The 16,027-nt window shown below is 39.3% G+C and overlaps 1 protein-coding gene across 4 annotated transcripts; it reads left to right on the top strand.

Moving 5' to 3' along the window:
- The first annotated feature begins 223 nt into the window (after window positions 1-223).
- Window positions 224-15,667, top strand: ZBTB8OS (zinc finger and BTB domain containing 8 opposite strand). Of its 4 annotated transcripts, none has more exons than XM_081143581.1 (7): window positions 224-750; window positions 6,820-6,844; window positions 7,109-7,230; window positions 7,447-7,529; window positions 8,729-8,781; window positions 10,452-10,488; window positions 13,610-15,667. In XM_081143581.1, exons 1-7 carry the CDS (start codon window positions 618-620, stop codon window positions 13,694-13,696), a joined length of 540 nt encoding a protein of 179 aa, XP_080999707.1. In that variant the 5' UTR covers window positions 224-617; the 3' UTR covers window positions 13,697-15,667. The 4 variants fall into 4 exon arrangements, with proteins under 4 accessions (XP_080999707.1, XP_080999708.1, XP_080999710.1 ...); XM_081143583.1 differs by having other exon boundaries at window positions 627-754; XM_081143582.1 differs by lacking the exon at window positions 6,820-6,844 and having other exon boundaries at window positions 241-754.
- Window positions 15,668-16,027: the final 360 nt, after the last annotated feature.

Raw genomic sequence — 16,027 nt, 5'->3', positions numbered from 1 at the left:
AATCGGAGCGCACAGAACGGCGAGGTGGGCGGGCAATCTGCTTTCGCAGCCTATCCGGACGCGTGGAGTCGCTCTCCGCGAAGCCAAGGCGCGCGCTCCGCTCCTGCCCGCCCCCCCCCCGCCCGCTACTGCCCGCAGTCGACTTCCTTCCATTGCGCGCGCGCGGGGTTGGTGGGAGTGCATCCCCCGCCGGGGGTCACGTGAGCCGTGTAGTCCGCACTCTCCTGGGGGCAGCCATTTTCTTAAGGGCTGTTAAGCTAACGACCCTTTCAAAGTACTCAGGCGAGAAACCTCGGGTGCTTTCCGGTCTAGCAGTTATCAACTGAGGCACCAAGAAAAGGCCTCTATCACTCTGACCTAGAAGGTCTAATTCAAGGCTCCCTTACTCCCAGGTGCTCCAATTTATTTGTTTCTTTAGTCCTTAGAAAGAACCATTGATGAAAGAAGCCCAGAAAATGGGGCCTCCACTTTTAAAAGATGTGCTCCAAGCAAGGAAGCCTAGGGCGAAAGTCTTAGGGGAATGAAGTAAATCCCTTAGAAGTCCCGCTGCTTTAAGGGTCCACGCCAAGGGGTGGAGCCTAGAGCGGAAGTTGTAAATCAGGACCGAAGTCCTACCGATGAAGGACGGAAGTACGGTGTCCAAAGCTGCAACCATGGCGCAGGAAGAGGAAGATATTAGGGACTACAATTTAACTGAGGAGCAGAAGGCGACCAAGGCCAAGTATCCTCCCGTCAATCGGAAGTACGAGTGTGAGTAGGTGGCTGGCTTCTCTCATCTGCTCTCCCTGCCCGGGGCTTCCGGCATCGCTTGCCACTTTTGCGCTTAAGGTGCTTGAGGCGCGATCCCATTTCGCCCTGTGTTGTAGTCTCGTTTGTATTTGTTCCGGGAGTGCTGAAGGAAAAAGCCACTTGGTCTGAGAGTCGAGAAACCTGGGCTCCCACTTTTACAATCTCTTGAACTTTTTTAGATACGCCTAATCACATTTATCTTGGAGTTCTAGTGTATTCATTCTAAAGATAAGCGTATTTTCAGGCATTCGTGTGGTTGTCGCCCCCTTGTATTTCCAACAATGAGATAGAGTGTGGCGAGGTTAGAGGACTCGGAAAGCTAAGTAGGGGCCTTCTAACTTGGTTTTTACCTGCATCTTGTTGAACTTCTCGTAGATGCTGCCCGGCCGCTGGCCTCGCTTCTTAACTAGAGAATAAATACAGAGTGCCTCAGCGCTGCCCACGCCGGGGCCGGGGCACCCCCGCACACTCCTCTGCCTCACTTAGCAATTAGGCTGCTGTCCCCTCTCCAGACTGACGCTCCCCAGGCTCAGGACATGAGATTATAAGTAAGAAAGTATAGTGCAGATCTCCAAAGTTGTTTTTTTAAATATAAACGTTAAGCTATCATCCCTAAAAGTGCCTGTGATTTGGGGAGCACAAATCTGACTTATTTACCTGCTTAAAATCTTTCTTTTTTATTGATTTGAGAGAGAGGAAGGGAGAGAAACTTCAGTTTGTTGTTCCACTTACTGATGCAATCATTGGTTGATTCTTGTATGTGCCCGGACTCGGGATGGAACCTGCAACCTTGGCATATCTGGAAGACGCTCTAATAAACTAAGCTACGTGGCCAGAGCCCTCCTTAAAATCTTCATTAACTTACCGTTGCCTTCTGTATGGAGTCCAACTATTTACCATAGCATACTAGGTTCTATACTATCTGGACCCTGTATACTTACCTAGCTCATTTTCTTTCTCATTTAAAAACAATTTTTAAAAATCACTTTTCGTAGGTCGTATATACGACTCAAAATTCAAAAAGTACAACAAATACGCATTGAAGTCTTTCAGCTCTGATGTCAAGCCACCTAGTCTTCCTCACTAGATTCAATCTGTGTGTATGAAAAACGTTTTAGCATTTACTTTAACCAATTTCCAATTGATGCACATTTATGAAATTTTCACTATTTTGTTTTTAGACAATGAAGCAGTGAATATACTTGTACATCCATTGTTTTGCATATATGTAGGATACGTTTCTAAAAGTTGCATTGCTTTGTCAAAGGATGTGTACATTTTTAACTTCAAAGTTATTGCCAAATTGTTCTCCATTGGGATTGTGCCTGTTTATACACTCTGTTTTCAAATAATTGAATCTTTGCATTCCAAGAATAAATCCTACTTGGTCATACTGTATCCTACTTGTCAACATTTTATACAGAATCCTTGTATGATATAATTTTAGTCTGTATTTCCTTCCAAAGCTTCATTTCTTGCCACTGACCACCCCCAGGTCTACCCCAATCTTTCCCTTGTTAAAAAAACAAAATTCTGCCCTGGCTGGTGTGGCTCAGCTGTCAGAGTGTTGGCCCACGCACCAAAGGGTCGCAGGTTTGATTCCTGGCCAAGGGCACGTACCTTGGTTGTGGGTTTGCTCCCTCAGCCCTTTTGTGGCAAGTGCAGAAGGCAACCATGGATGTGTCTGTCTCATATGAATGTCTCTTTCTCTCTGTCTCCCCCCCCCCACTTCCCCCTCCTCTCTCCCTTCCACTCTTTCTCAAATATCCTCCCATGAGGATTAACAACAATAATAGCAAAACAAACAAAATTCAGCCCTGGCTGGTGTGGCTCAGTTGATTAAAGCATTGTCCCATATACCAGATGATGGTGGGTTCAATTCTCAGTCAGGGCACATATCCAGGTTGCAGGTTTGTTACTGGTCGGGGTGCTTGCCAGAGGCAGCTGATCCATGTTTCTCTCTCACATCAGTGTTTCTCTCTCTCTTCCTCTCAAAATCAATTAAAAACATTCAACTGAGTAAATTTGAAGATCTTGGCTTTATTAAATGATTCATGCCTCAGGCAGCATCCCAACTAGCAAATAGAAGGAAGCTCTGAGAAGCTGTACAAAATAGAAGATTTTTATAGGCAGAAACTGGAATGACAAGAAAGTTATTAGCAAAAGAAAAGAAATTGTTTCAGGCCAGGGCACTTTTTTTCTTTGTGGGAAAGGTGGCAGGGGCTTGTCAGGGAGATTAGATTACCTCACTGGCATGAACAGGAAATTCCAGGCTGGTTTAAGGTCACATTTCTGGGTGGGGCTGATATTAGTCTTGCTTTGCTGTCCTGGAGTCAACTTCACCTTGGGCCTGTTTCTCGTTTCTTATTATTTTTTTAATACTCTGTAGGTCTGTTTTTCCTCTTTAACTCAGTTCAGTTGTCATCTAATTCATTCAGCAATATTTTTGAGAACCAGTTGTGTATCAAGCACTGAGCAGAAATTGGGAATAAGCCCGGTTGGGCGTGGCTCAGCAAGCGGTTGAGCATCAACCTATGATCCAGAAGATCATGGTTTCATTCCCGGTCAGGGCACATGCCTGGATTGGGGGTTCACTTCCTAGTGGGGGGTGTGCAGGAGGCAGCCGATCAATGACTCTCTCATCATTGATGTTTCTGTCTCTCCCTCTCCCATCTTCTCTCTGAAATCAATAAAGATATATTTTAAAAAAAGAAGAAAAAGAAATTGGGAATAAAAGAATGAGCAGCCCAGCTGGTGTGGCTCAGTGATTGAGCATTGACCTAGGATCCAGGAGATTCCTGTTCGATTCCTGGTCAGTGCACATGCCCCGGTTTCCGGCTTGATCCCCAGCAGGGGGCATGCAGGATGCAGCTGATCAGTGACTCTCATTCATCATTGATATTTCTCTTTCTCCTTTCCTCTCTATGAAATCAATAAAAATCTATTTTAAAAAATGAGCAAGCTGGTATAGATCACCCTTAGTTTTTTGCCATTTAAAGTGTTAAGTCTTGTTTTCTTTGGGAATTCTTACTTGAACCCCTTAGTCTAGGTTACTGTTATCTCTGTGCTCTCTCATCATAGATGTTTTTAAAAGTGTGGTCAGTAGACCCCTGGGGTTCCCCAGATTCTTCCAGAGGATCTGTGATGTGAAAACACATTTGTAATAATACTGAGATGTCATTTGCTCTTTTCACCATGATATTTACACTGGTGGTGCAAAAACAATGGTAGATAATACTCCTGGCCCCTTAGCACAAATTGAAGCACGGCACCAAACTGCTGGTAGCCATTGTATTCTTTATTATTGTGTACTTAAAATTACAAATGTTCTTGATGAATCAGTAAGAACTATTTTATTAAATCTTGGCCATTGAGTACAGACCTTTTTAACATTCTGTGTAACAAAATGGGAAATATTCATAAAGTGTTTCTGCTGTGTCAAAAGTATTGATTATCTTGAGGCAGAGCACTTGTGTAATTGAGTTGTGAACTGTTTTTTTCACAGAACACCATTTTTTCTCAAAAGAATGACTGAAAGATGTACCATTGTTATTCAGTGGTTAGTGTTGGCCTGAGCACCAAAGGTTTTGATTCCTGGTCTAGGGCACGTACCTGGGTTGCAGGTTTGATCCCTAGCACTGGTCAGGTGTCTGGGAGGCAACCAATCTGTGTGTCTCTCATATCGATATTTCTCTCTCTTTGTCTCTCCTGCTCTCTCCCTCCCTTCCACTCTCTCTAAAAAATCAATGGAAAAAATATCCTTGGGTGAGAATTAACAAAACAAAACAAAACAATAGTCACATATGAGTAGAATCACAGTATAGATTCTTTCATGTCTGGCTTATTCACTCAATATTAAAGCCAGGCTGGCGTGGCTCAGTGGTTGAGTGCCCACCCCTGAACCCAGGAGGTCATGGTTCAATTCACCGTCAGGGCACATGCCCAGGTTTCGGGCTCGATTCATGGTAGGGGGCGTGCAGGAGGCAGCTGATCAATGACTCTCATCAGTGATGTTTCTAGCTCTCCCTTTCCCTTCCTCTCTGAAATCAATAAAAACACATTAAAAAAAAAAAGTTAAACACAGACTGACATTCAAGTGATGAATGGATGTTATTTATTAACTACTGACAGTAGGGGAAATAGCTCCATTCTGATTTGAGCAGAGCTGATTGGGCCTTTTAAAGGGATAATGAGGGATGGAGGAAGAGGGGGGAGCTCAGTAGAGACTCAGAAGTGAAAATTTATGAAAAGTTGGGTCAGTGTAAATTCGATTAGGCCAGCAGTATTTGCTAGTTGGCAGTTATCAAAGTTAGGATTCTATCCCCCCACTGAGACAGGGTCCTTCCTCATGATTACATTTCGAAGGAATGGCTCTGGAGTCCTTGAGAAGAACACTTCTGAGCTGTAAGAGGTAAATATTCACTATGTAAGCCCTTTTCAGTAAATGTTCTAAGGAACTGATGTCAAGGGCCTATGGCCAGGTGCTGTCTAGAACAAACAGTAAATTCTTCTGGCTGTGTTGCACTTTCTCAGGCAGACATTGTAAAAGGGAGTAGGGACGAGGTGTGTAATCCTAGGAAGGTGGGTGACTTGATGCTGCTGGAAGCCATGCTCAAGTTTGGCCAGGTCTCAGCGCAGAGGGGTTTTGAATGAAGTTACAAGGTGCTGACAGATCTGAAAATGATGCTTTTAACGTTTCTGAGATTCATGTTAATACAGTGCTGAGTAGTATTGCATTGTATTCCTCAGTTTTACCTGTTTTCTTGACAGACACTGGATTTTTAATTTGGGGGAATAAAATTGCTGTGAATATTCTCATATGTCATTTTGTGGATACATGCTTTCATTTCTCTAGGGTTAATGCTAGTCATTTTCTTTTAACTTGTTATCTCTGCTGGTTATGAGCTCCTTAGTGCCTGAAACATATGAAGTCCTCAATAATACATCTGAGTGATTTAGAGATGTGTTTGAACCTTGAGTGCCATCAGGAGATCATATGTTATGGTGTAAAGAGCACTAAATTGGGAGTCAGGAAATCTCAATTCTAGTCCCAGCTCTGCCTCTAATCAACAGTGTAGTCCTGAACAACTCACACAATCTTTGGATTTCAGGTTTCTTTTTGTAAGTGAAGGACTTATATGTTAAATGATCTTCAAGACTTCCTTCCGCCCTGAGTATTCTATGACCTAAGTGGGAAGAGTTGATGGAAGTCATTAATACCAGTGAAGAACAGACTGACATGTTGAGATAACAGGTCCAGCGGGAGCTTGCTGTAGTGGCAGTTGTTACTTACTGGTATTCCTGTGAGAATATCAGGAAAAAACTCATAATATATATCGGAGAGTTTACTTTCTAAAACTACTTTGTATCTGCCAAGGATATCATCGAGGAGTACTTCAAATGCAAGAAATCAACAAATTAAAAACTTGGCTCTTGTTTAAAAAACCCAAAAACTATTTTATCTGGGATTTGACTAGCTGTTCATGAAAATGTGAGACAGGGAAATCTTAAATTTTGTATCTTTGATGATGATACAGTTTCTAGAATTTCGATCATTCACACAGTAGATATTTAGAAAAGATACTGATTTCTGAGGAAAAGTAACTAATGTCAGGAAGTGACACTTGTTTGTTGAAAAACTATAATATATTAGACACTTTTTAGGTCACCTAGGAGATCAAGGCCCTGCTGCCTTCCAGAAATTGTCATTCTTTTATATGTAAATTTTGGGATTATTCAAAAATAACCCTTTAGCATTAATATGCTAATATTATGTTACTGTTAGTTCTTTAGCCATTTATTTAATTCACATTAACACAATAAGAACTGAAAATGTTTAGAAGAAATTTTAAAAATTAAAAATAACCCTTAATAAAGAAATTAACTTTTGTGTAAATGAATAGCAAAAGGTGTGATCTGCCCACGTTTTCTCTCTCTTCAAGGTTGATGTTCTTAATAATGAACTAGAGTTCTTTTCTTGTGATTAGCAAGTTTAGTTACTTAATAAGTGTTTTTCACTCTCCCCCGCAGATTTGGATCATACAGCAGATGTCCAGTGAGTATAGCTGGAGTTTATGCCTTTGAAACCATGTGCTTAAATAAGAAGGCTGATGTTTTAATCTTAATGTCCCCAGTTTTAATTTTTCTCCTGTTTTGGTTCCTTTAGAATATGAAAATGATGCTTTAAAAGCACCCAGTTTCAGTGCCATTAAACTGATTTGAGGCCTTTGGTTTTATATTTTTCATATTGATTTTATTTTGACTTTGTTGTCAGGTTTTCTCTCTTGCAATGACACAGGGCATGAATATGTTTCTTTAGGTTACATGCATGGGGAGATACTCTGGAGGAAGCATTTGAGCAGTGTGCAATGGCCATGTTTGGTTACATGACAGATACTGGGACAGTGGAGCCCCTCCAAACAATAGAAGTAGAAACACAAGGTAACCAATTTATTTACAAGGAAGAGATTGTTATACAAGTGTGTAGTATTCTACATAATTTCAGAATATTTTCACACTAAGAACAACAAAATTGATTATGAGCCTGTTCTTCCTCTTTCAACTTGCCTAAGAAATTTGTTGCACTTTTAAATTCAAACAAGTTTTTAGAGATGAGAATTATTAAACATACTGTTGTTTCTTTTTGATTCTGTGTAGGAGATGACTTACAGTCTCTTCTGTTTCACTTTTTGGATGAGTGGCTTTATAAGTTCAGTGCTGATGAATTCTTCATACCCCGGGTAAGTAAGGATTTTTTATTTTTACTGAGCAAATGGGGTCTTAGTTCATATTTTTAAAATAGAACAAGTGATGTAAAGTAGAACATGTGATGCAAAATCAAGCCATACAGATATGTAATGGTGATACCTATTTGCAGAGATTATAATGAACATAGGCTTTTCTTGGTTAACCTGAGCTTATCTATGTATATGCCATTTGTATTTGGATCTCTTATTATATGTGTCACTAATCAGGATTGTGTGATAAGAATGTACCTGTCTTTTTTTTTTAATATATATATTTATATATTTTTTTTATTGATTTCAGAGAGAGGACAGGAGAAGGGAGAGATAGAAATATCAATGATGAGAGAGAGTCATTAATCTGTTGCCTCCTGCACAGCCCTTGCTGGGGCTCGAGCCCATTACCAGGGCATGTACCCTGTCCGGGAATCAAACTGGCAAACTTTTGATTGAACATGGATGATGTTCAGCCAAGTGAGCCACACCAGCCAGGGCTACACCTACTGCCTTTATTGACACTTTTTATGTCTCCCAAGTTGGAGCTATACTTATGTCCATTTATATGTTCCTTTTGCCCCATTTGAAATTTAGGAGTTCTGCCATGTTGACCTAAGTTAAAAAGTTGGTGCTTTTAGTTTTCCTTAATGTGAAAAAAGAAAAGACAGATGGAGATTGCTTGTTGCCATCAACCTCTAGAAGAGAACACCTCTCCAGCTTCACTGTTATCTAGCATACATGGCCCCTCCTTGCTTCCATAATTCCTTCATTCTCTGCCTTACCAGGTCCACTACATGTGCCCTTCCAACTGGGTCATTCATCTTAGAGTTGAAGTGCCTACAATATTACATAAAAATAGGCTGAGAGTTCTGTCAGTTATACCTCAATAAAATTGAAAAAAATAGACTGAGAGTGATTGAAATCTTTTGTCATTCTCTATCTTACAGAAAAATTCTTTTGACTCAAGTTTTTAGATTATACATTTTTAAGAATACCTCCCTTGAATATGTAAGAATAAAGTATTATTTCCTTGAAATATATGTTGTTTATAATTCTATATTAGTCAATATTTTAATTTTCTTTGTATCATAGAAGTTATATGCTGTTACCTAGAAAAGGTGATAACCTAGACATGTGTTTAGTAGATGGTCCGTAATGAACATTTTTGTAAAATTAAAATAATTTTTTTTCCTCTTTAGGAAGTGAAAGTACTTAGTATTGATCAAATAAATTTCAAATTACGGTCCATTGGGTAAGTTTTGAAAATCTTTTAACTAGCAAGTCATGAAAGATGTTAAGTTATATTCTTCACTGCACTTAGCAGGCAGGGAGACAGAAAAGTCAGAGGATCAATTGCATCCCAGTAGGTAGGGCTTTTCAATTGGTTAAGTAGTTAAAGCTTTGTTAGAGACCTAGGAGGGAGAGCTTACTTCAGCTTTGGAGGACCAGAAAGTTGTCAGAACAGACTTGATTTGAGTTGTTAAACCTGATTCCCAATTTGTTGATTTTTTTTTTTTTTTAATCCTCACCTGACATGCTTAAAGAGAGGGAGAGAAAGAGAAACATCAATGTGAGAGAGAAACATCCATCGGTTGCCTTCCATATGCTTGATCCCGACCAGGGATCAAACCCCCAACTCAGGTATATGCCCAGACTGGGAATCAACTGGCAACCTTCCAGTGCACAGAACAACGCCCAACCAACCGAGCCACATTGGCTGGGCCCAATTTGTTGATTTTTTAGCACAAAAAATATGTAATTGCTAGTTGGCACAGATATTTGCATAAAACCTAGCTTAGTGATAGGAAACACTGATTCATCTTTTCTCATAGATCTTCACACTTAGACTCCATTCAAACCAGTTTCTTCTATTAAATTATTCTTTTCCTCCAGAGTTTGCAAACACTTGATTAGGTCACTTTGATTGCACTTGGTGTTTCACAACTTTCGTTAGTCACTTAATATCTTTTGTGTTATTTTTATATGAAACCTATTTTTTCCATTTGATGTTGAATTTTACATTTCTTTTTGTAAAGTGAGGTCTTTTATTAACTCCTCTTTTTTTAGGGTGAGGAAATCAGCTTGTCCAGGGTACTTAGCTAATAAATGGTTGAACAGAGTTTTAAAACTTAACTCTTTTTACTATTATTACTGCTTCTATTACTGTGATCTTCAGCCACATTAGTATGGAAGGGAGAGAGGATACTTAGTTCTAGCCAGGTTCTGGGAGAGTACCTTTGTAGTGCCTTCTATATACAAACCATATATAACATTTTTTGAAAGTTATAAAATTCAATCCAAGTTCAGACTGTATTATAGAATCTGTTATTTTCCCTTATTTTGTTTTCCCAAGTGGGAGGTGATATTTCATTTGTTCTATAGCCTTGAGTACCATGAAAATTTTGGACATGCTACTCTGTTGTGAAATAATATTAAAGAGTGTTTATTTTTTAAATATATCTTTTTTTATTTCAGAGAGAGGAAAGGAGAGGGAGAGAGGTAGAAACATCAATGATGAGAGAATCATTTATCAGCTGCCTCCTTCATGCCAACTGGGGATCGAGCCCACAACCCGGGCATGTGCCCTGACCGGGAATCAAACCCCGATTGCCTGGATCCTAGGTTGATGCTCAACCTCTGAGCCATGCCCAGCTGGGCAAGAGTGTTTATTTAAAGTCTACCTATGTACACTATACTAGGGCACTTTTTTTTTAGCTTAACTATCAACTTTGTTGAAATGACTGTTGCACCTAAGTCCCTCAGTAGCTTATCTGCTGGCAGTCAAAGTGAAATTTATACCCCTTCCATCTCTTGGCTTTCTAGTATCTTAACTACATTTGTAAGGCTTATTTTAAAATATGTAAAGAGAGAACAAATATTAAATTTTGGAAATCTTAATCATATTTTATTTTCCTTTTCAAGGTGGGGAGAAGAATTCTCTTTGTCCAAGCATCCTCAGGTATGTTTTCAATCCAGCCATTAAAAACATTTTGTACACTCTTACCATAAGGTTTGGCATATGTAACAGTAAACTTCAGTGAATCTAATAAATTGGTATAAAGTAGTAAGTTTTTCTCAGCCATCTTTGACTTGTCTGTAAATATTACATTAAAACACTGATTTACACACATCTGATCTGGTGGATTAAGAGTCAGCACTTGGGTTCTAAGGTCAGGTTTGTTACTGAATATTGTGGGACTTAAAAGTAAGTCCCTTTGCCTTTCGAGCTTTCACTTCTTCCCCTGTAATTGAGGTTTTGGATTAGATGTTCTCTAACGGACTTTCTACCTTCTGTGCTTCTCTAGATTCTGTACTTGCCAACCTGTGTGGCTTCACTCTGTGTTAGTCAGATCTATTGGAATAGAGATAGGCAAAGTTTTCCTGTAAAGGGCCAGATAATGTTTTGAGCTTTGTGGGCGGAGAGCAGCGGAAGAACCACTCCTCTTCTGTTGTAACATTGCAGCAGCATGAACAAAACATAAGTGAATGAATATGGCTGTGTTCCAGTAAAACTTCATGGTCATTGAAATGTGAATTTCATATTTTCAAATGTCATGAAATATTGCTTTTGTTTTGTTTTTTCAATAGTTAGAAATGTAAAAACCATTCTTAGTTCATGGGACTGTCTGTACAAAAACAGGTGGCAGGCTGCATTTGGCCTGCGGTTTGTTGTTTGCTGACCCTTGTCGTTAGGTCAAGGAGACCTAAATTAGTTGGAGGTGACTGGGAAATCCTAGTATCATTAATTCAACCATTATATAATGAAATGAAGCCCGGTGCAGGATCCTCAGGAGAGAGAAGCATAAAACAGAGAAACTAGTAGAAGGGATGTGCAAATTGAAAACAACATATTTATAATACAAACATAGTGACACAGTGGATTTTTTTGGAATATGTTATAATTGAGATGTTTATTAGACATCCAAATGGAGATACCAGATAATAGGCTTTGTTTATAGAATGGCTTTTTCAGGAGATAGGTGTGTCTGGAAATACAGATTTAGAAGTCATCACTGAAAAGATGGTATTTATAACCATAGGACTAGATAAAATTACCCAGGAGGAAGGGTAGCTAAGGGAGAGAGTAGGAGAGAGGACTGAGCCCCATGGTACTAAGTTTGGAAGAGCAGAAAAGAAGGAGAGCCTAGTGAGAGGGAACAAGAAAAGAGGGCTGCCCTGGAAACCAGATAGCTAATGCTCTTGAGGCTGCTCACAGGTTGAGTAAAGTAAGGATTCTGAATTGACCATGAATTAACTAATCAGTGGAATAATGTGTGTAAGTATTTGGGGTGAGTCAAAGAAGGAATGAGAGGTGGGAAAGTGGGAGGCAGTATATTGAGAAAGTTCTTTTGAAGAGATTGCAGAAAAGGGGAACAAGGATTGAACAGTAATAGCTAGACGGGGGTGTAGCTAGTAAGAAAGCTCTGTGCCTTGCCTTGTATTAACTAGGAGGTTTTGTAGCACCATTGTGTGCTAAGTGAAAATGACCTAGTATATTGGGGAAAATTGATCATACTGGAGAGGGACAGAATGATTTCAGAGCAAAGACCTTAAGTTGGTAAGGGCAGGGAGTAGGGGAGTGTGGGATAGGGTGTTGAAGTGAAGTTAGCCTTCTGATAGGAGCAGGGACTGGCTATTGTAACAGGAGGAAAGGCTGATGGGAGCACAGATACAGTAGAATAGTAGGTTCGATGGCAGGAAGATGAGTCAGTTCTTATTGATTGCTCTTGTTTTTTCTAGAAAGCACAATTGAGAGAGAATGAGAATGAAGTGGGGAGGCTATACGTGAAGATGTGAAATTTCAGTTGCCTCAGAGTAAGAAAGTGAATTTAATGGTAAATGGAGGATTACTGGTCAGTCTGAGTACCCTCTTGAGAACTGTGGACAGACTTTTAAGGTGATGCCAGGTAGCATGGTGTGTGCTGCCACAGGCAGAATGTTGAGTTTGATTGAGGTTGTTGTTTCCCCAGGGGTTTATGGCAGAGGGTGGAAAAGCAGAGGCGTGGGTGCCATTCAAACCCATCTGAAATCTTCAAATTTCTTTGGTTCCATAAAGCTAGCAAATGCCAGTCACCTATTCCCTGATACATTTTGTGGTGCACAGATTTATGGTAGAAGACCCTGGCCAGGAACTCAGTTGGTTAGAGCTTTGTCCTGATAAGCCAAGGTTGCAGGTTCCTGGTCAGGGCACATAAAAGAATCAACCAATGAATGCATAAATGAGTGGAACAACAAATTGACGTTTCTCTCTCTCTAAAATCAATCAGTAATAATATTTTAAATATATATTTTAAAAATATTCCACATTAGCCCAGTGGTTAGAGTGTTGGTCTGTGCACTGAAGGGTCATGGATTTGATTCCTGGTCAAGGATATGTACCCAGGTTGCAGACTTGATCCCAGCCCAGTGCCTGCCGGAGTCAACCAATTGATGTGTCTCTCTCACATCAATGTTTCTCTCTCTCACCCTCTCTCTCTCTCCTTCCTCTCTCTCTGAAAAGCAATGGAAAAAATATCCTCAGGTGAGGATTAACAACAAAAAAATCCACATTTTTAAAAAAGATTTATTGTAGAAGGAAGTAAGAGAACATCAAATCCTGTGCCTCTAAACTTGGGTGGGGTGTTGTCATGTATCAGAAGCATGTGGAGAGAGAAGAACCCTACGAGGTAAAGTGAGCATTGGCAGCTGAGGAGATGAGAATAGGCTGAGTTCCTAGGGCCCAGGTTAGACTTGAGAGGGAGCCCTGAGCAAACAGTAGGAAAGCTTAGTGTTGATTCAATCCATTTGATAAATGAAAAAGCTGATACCCGGAAAGGTCCGACAGCTTCCATATCCAGGTGGAAACAAAGCCAGGATTAGAGTTCCACCTCCTAGCTCCACTTCAGTGTTCTATCTACTGTGTGCTTGTTTTTATTGGATCAATGTATAATATACCAATTTGATAACTGATTGTTTTATGTAAGTTTTTAGTTTTTCAGAATAATAAAATTTTTTCTTTCTGCTAATTGTTGCTGGAGTTGATGATTCTGATTTCTATGTCCTTTGTTTCCTATTTGTTTTTTCTCTAATCCCAATTTTAGGGAACTGAAGTCAAGGCGATAACATACTCAGCAATGCAGGTCTATACTGAAGAGAAGCCAGAAGTTTTTGTGATCATTGACATTTAAGATAAAAAAAAAATGCTCCTATGAAGAACTGTTTTTCTCTTCCTTTTGAGAAGATACCATGATATAAATTCTACAGTATCCGATGATACATGATGATTTGCAGGACAGAAATTTTTTACTTTAAGTGTGACTTTCAAGAATGGAAAATCAAGGCATAGTCTTGATCTGTATTAACCAGATACTCAAACGTTAAAGAATTCTTCATGTAGCAAGTATGGTTCCTTGTTTATTAATTTCCTGCTGTGGCAGCAGGTGCCTCACACCCTTCCAATGCCAGCCCTCCAGCCTGGTCCCAAAAGGGATCATTGATGTAAGCAGCAGCCTGAGAGACTCTGAGGCTGCCACGCTGTTATCGAATCCAGTTTGGGGGAGAAAATGATAATTTGAGAAATCTTACTATCAGGATTTTGCTTTCCCTCCAGATTGGTTAAGACATATATTTTCTATGTGTATATTAAGAGAGGTTGTATTTTAGATTGCTGTGGGACAGAGCCATCCTGTATTCCAGTTAGTTGTCCTAGAAGAAATAATTATAATTGAACAACAGGAGGACTTCTCTAGAAAGAGCCCTGATTTTCTCACTTTTTTTAAAGCACTGATATATTGACACTTTCTTGTTTTCCCATAAGAAAAATGTAATGCCCTTACAAATGGGCCCTTCTATCATATAATTTTATATTAAAACCAGTATATTTATACAGTTAGAGAATGGGAGAATTTTTTTAAAAGTTTCTTTGGTTTTTAAAAACTATCTAAGCTCTTCATTTCTAAGAAGACAGTAAGCCAGTAAAACAACTTTAAAATGATCTTAACTTTTCAAAGTAGATAACTTCTAAAAAATGAAACTGTGTTGGTTTGATATGCAACATTATTCTATTTTCTTCATTAATATTCATTCCCATGATACCAGAGTTTTGCAAAGTTGCTATTTATTCACATGGACATTAGAAAAGATTGCCACTGGGTGGTGCCAGATATCATAATAGGAGGCTGAACTTGACCTAAGAGGAAGAGATTGTGAGCTGTCCAAGTTCTCTCTGAGAACTGCATTATTTTCCCTGGGTATTAACAGAGTAGGGCCAAGAAAGGCTAGACAAAGATCCTGAAGCTCTTCAAATTAATATCTAGTAGGATCATTGGGGTAGTGCTGCTTAAACTTCTTTAATCTTAGGCACATTTTGCAAATTTGGATTATGGCCCTCCAAGCAAAAAAATGTCTGGAGTCTACTTTTGTTATGATGAATTTCTGGACTGAGATGGGGCTCTTTTTTTCATGGACCCCTTTGCACATCATGGGCCACTTGGGAGGTTGATTGTGAAAATGAACAAGGGGATACCATGAGGGCCACACCTAAAGCAAGACTTCTTGGGATGCATAAAGCCAAGCAGGGTGCAAACTTGACTGGAAGAAAAAGCACAGCCATTTCTCTTGCCACCAGTGCTATATAATGGGGTTCAGTAAAAAAAGTCAGATGTAATTATGCAATACAAATTATGTTTCTTTATATAATAAATATATAACTTATTACAACTTTAAAAATGTGTTAGTTTAAAAATATATGTGTCAGCATGTTGGTATTAAGGAGCATTTTTGTTTTTATGGAAAAACTAAATAAATATGATACTCTCGCTGGGTAGTTGGAAGAGGTTGCAAATAGTAGATACTAATATATTTGTTAAAAAATAAGTGGATGTACCTCTGGCACCTAACAGTTTCTACCTCACATCATTATTGGCCACATGTAATTCTGTACCTGGAATGTAAAGTTCCTACAGGATGTCATTTCATTCCTCTGCCTTGTATGCGATAGAAGTTCCCAAAGTCGTCATAAATGCATGTGCCTGGGTTGCAGGCTTGATCCCCAGTAAGGGGTTTGCAGGAAGCAGCCGATCAATGACTCTCTCATCATTGATATTTTTCTCTCTCCCTCCCTCCCTATGAAATCAATAAAAACATATTTAAAAAAATTATTTGGCCCTGGCCAGTGTGGTCACCATTGAGGATTTACAGGAGGCAACAGATTGATGTCTCTCTCTCTCCCCCCTTCCTCTCTAAAACCAATACTCTTAAAAAAAAAAAAAAAAAAGTTACTCTTTAATAAAGGAATTAAGTAGTTATAGATAATATCAAATAGGGGAGCATCTGAGATCTTGCTCCCTGACATATGTCATCAGTTTTGGCTCAAGTAAGTTCTTATAAAAATTACCTAAAACTATATAATGGATTTCTGTATCTAGAAATCTGAAAGAACAAAGCAAAGTTTAATAAATTCTTAGATGTATTTTACAAGCTGTATTCAATGTAATAATGTTTTCAAGTGATCTAATCAA

The sequence above is a fragment of the Miniopterus schreibersii genome, assembly GCF_964146895.1.
Source record: "Miniopterus schreibersii genome assembly, chromosome: 8".
NCBI classification, from domain to species: domain Eukaryota; kingdom Metazoa; phylum Chordata; class Mammalia; order Chiroptera; family Miniopteridae; genus Miniopterus; species Miniopterus schreibersii.
Note: the sequence above shows the minus strand (reverse complement) of the source record. Positions and strands in the feature narration are given on the sequence as shown.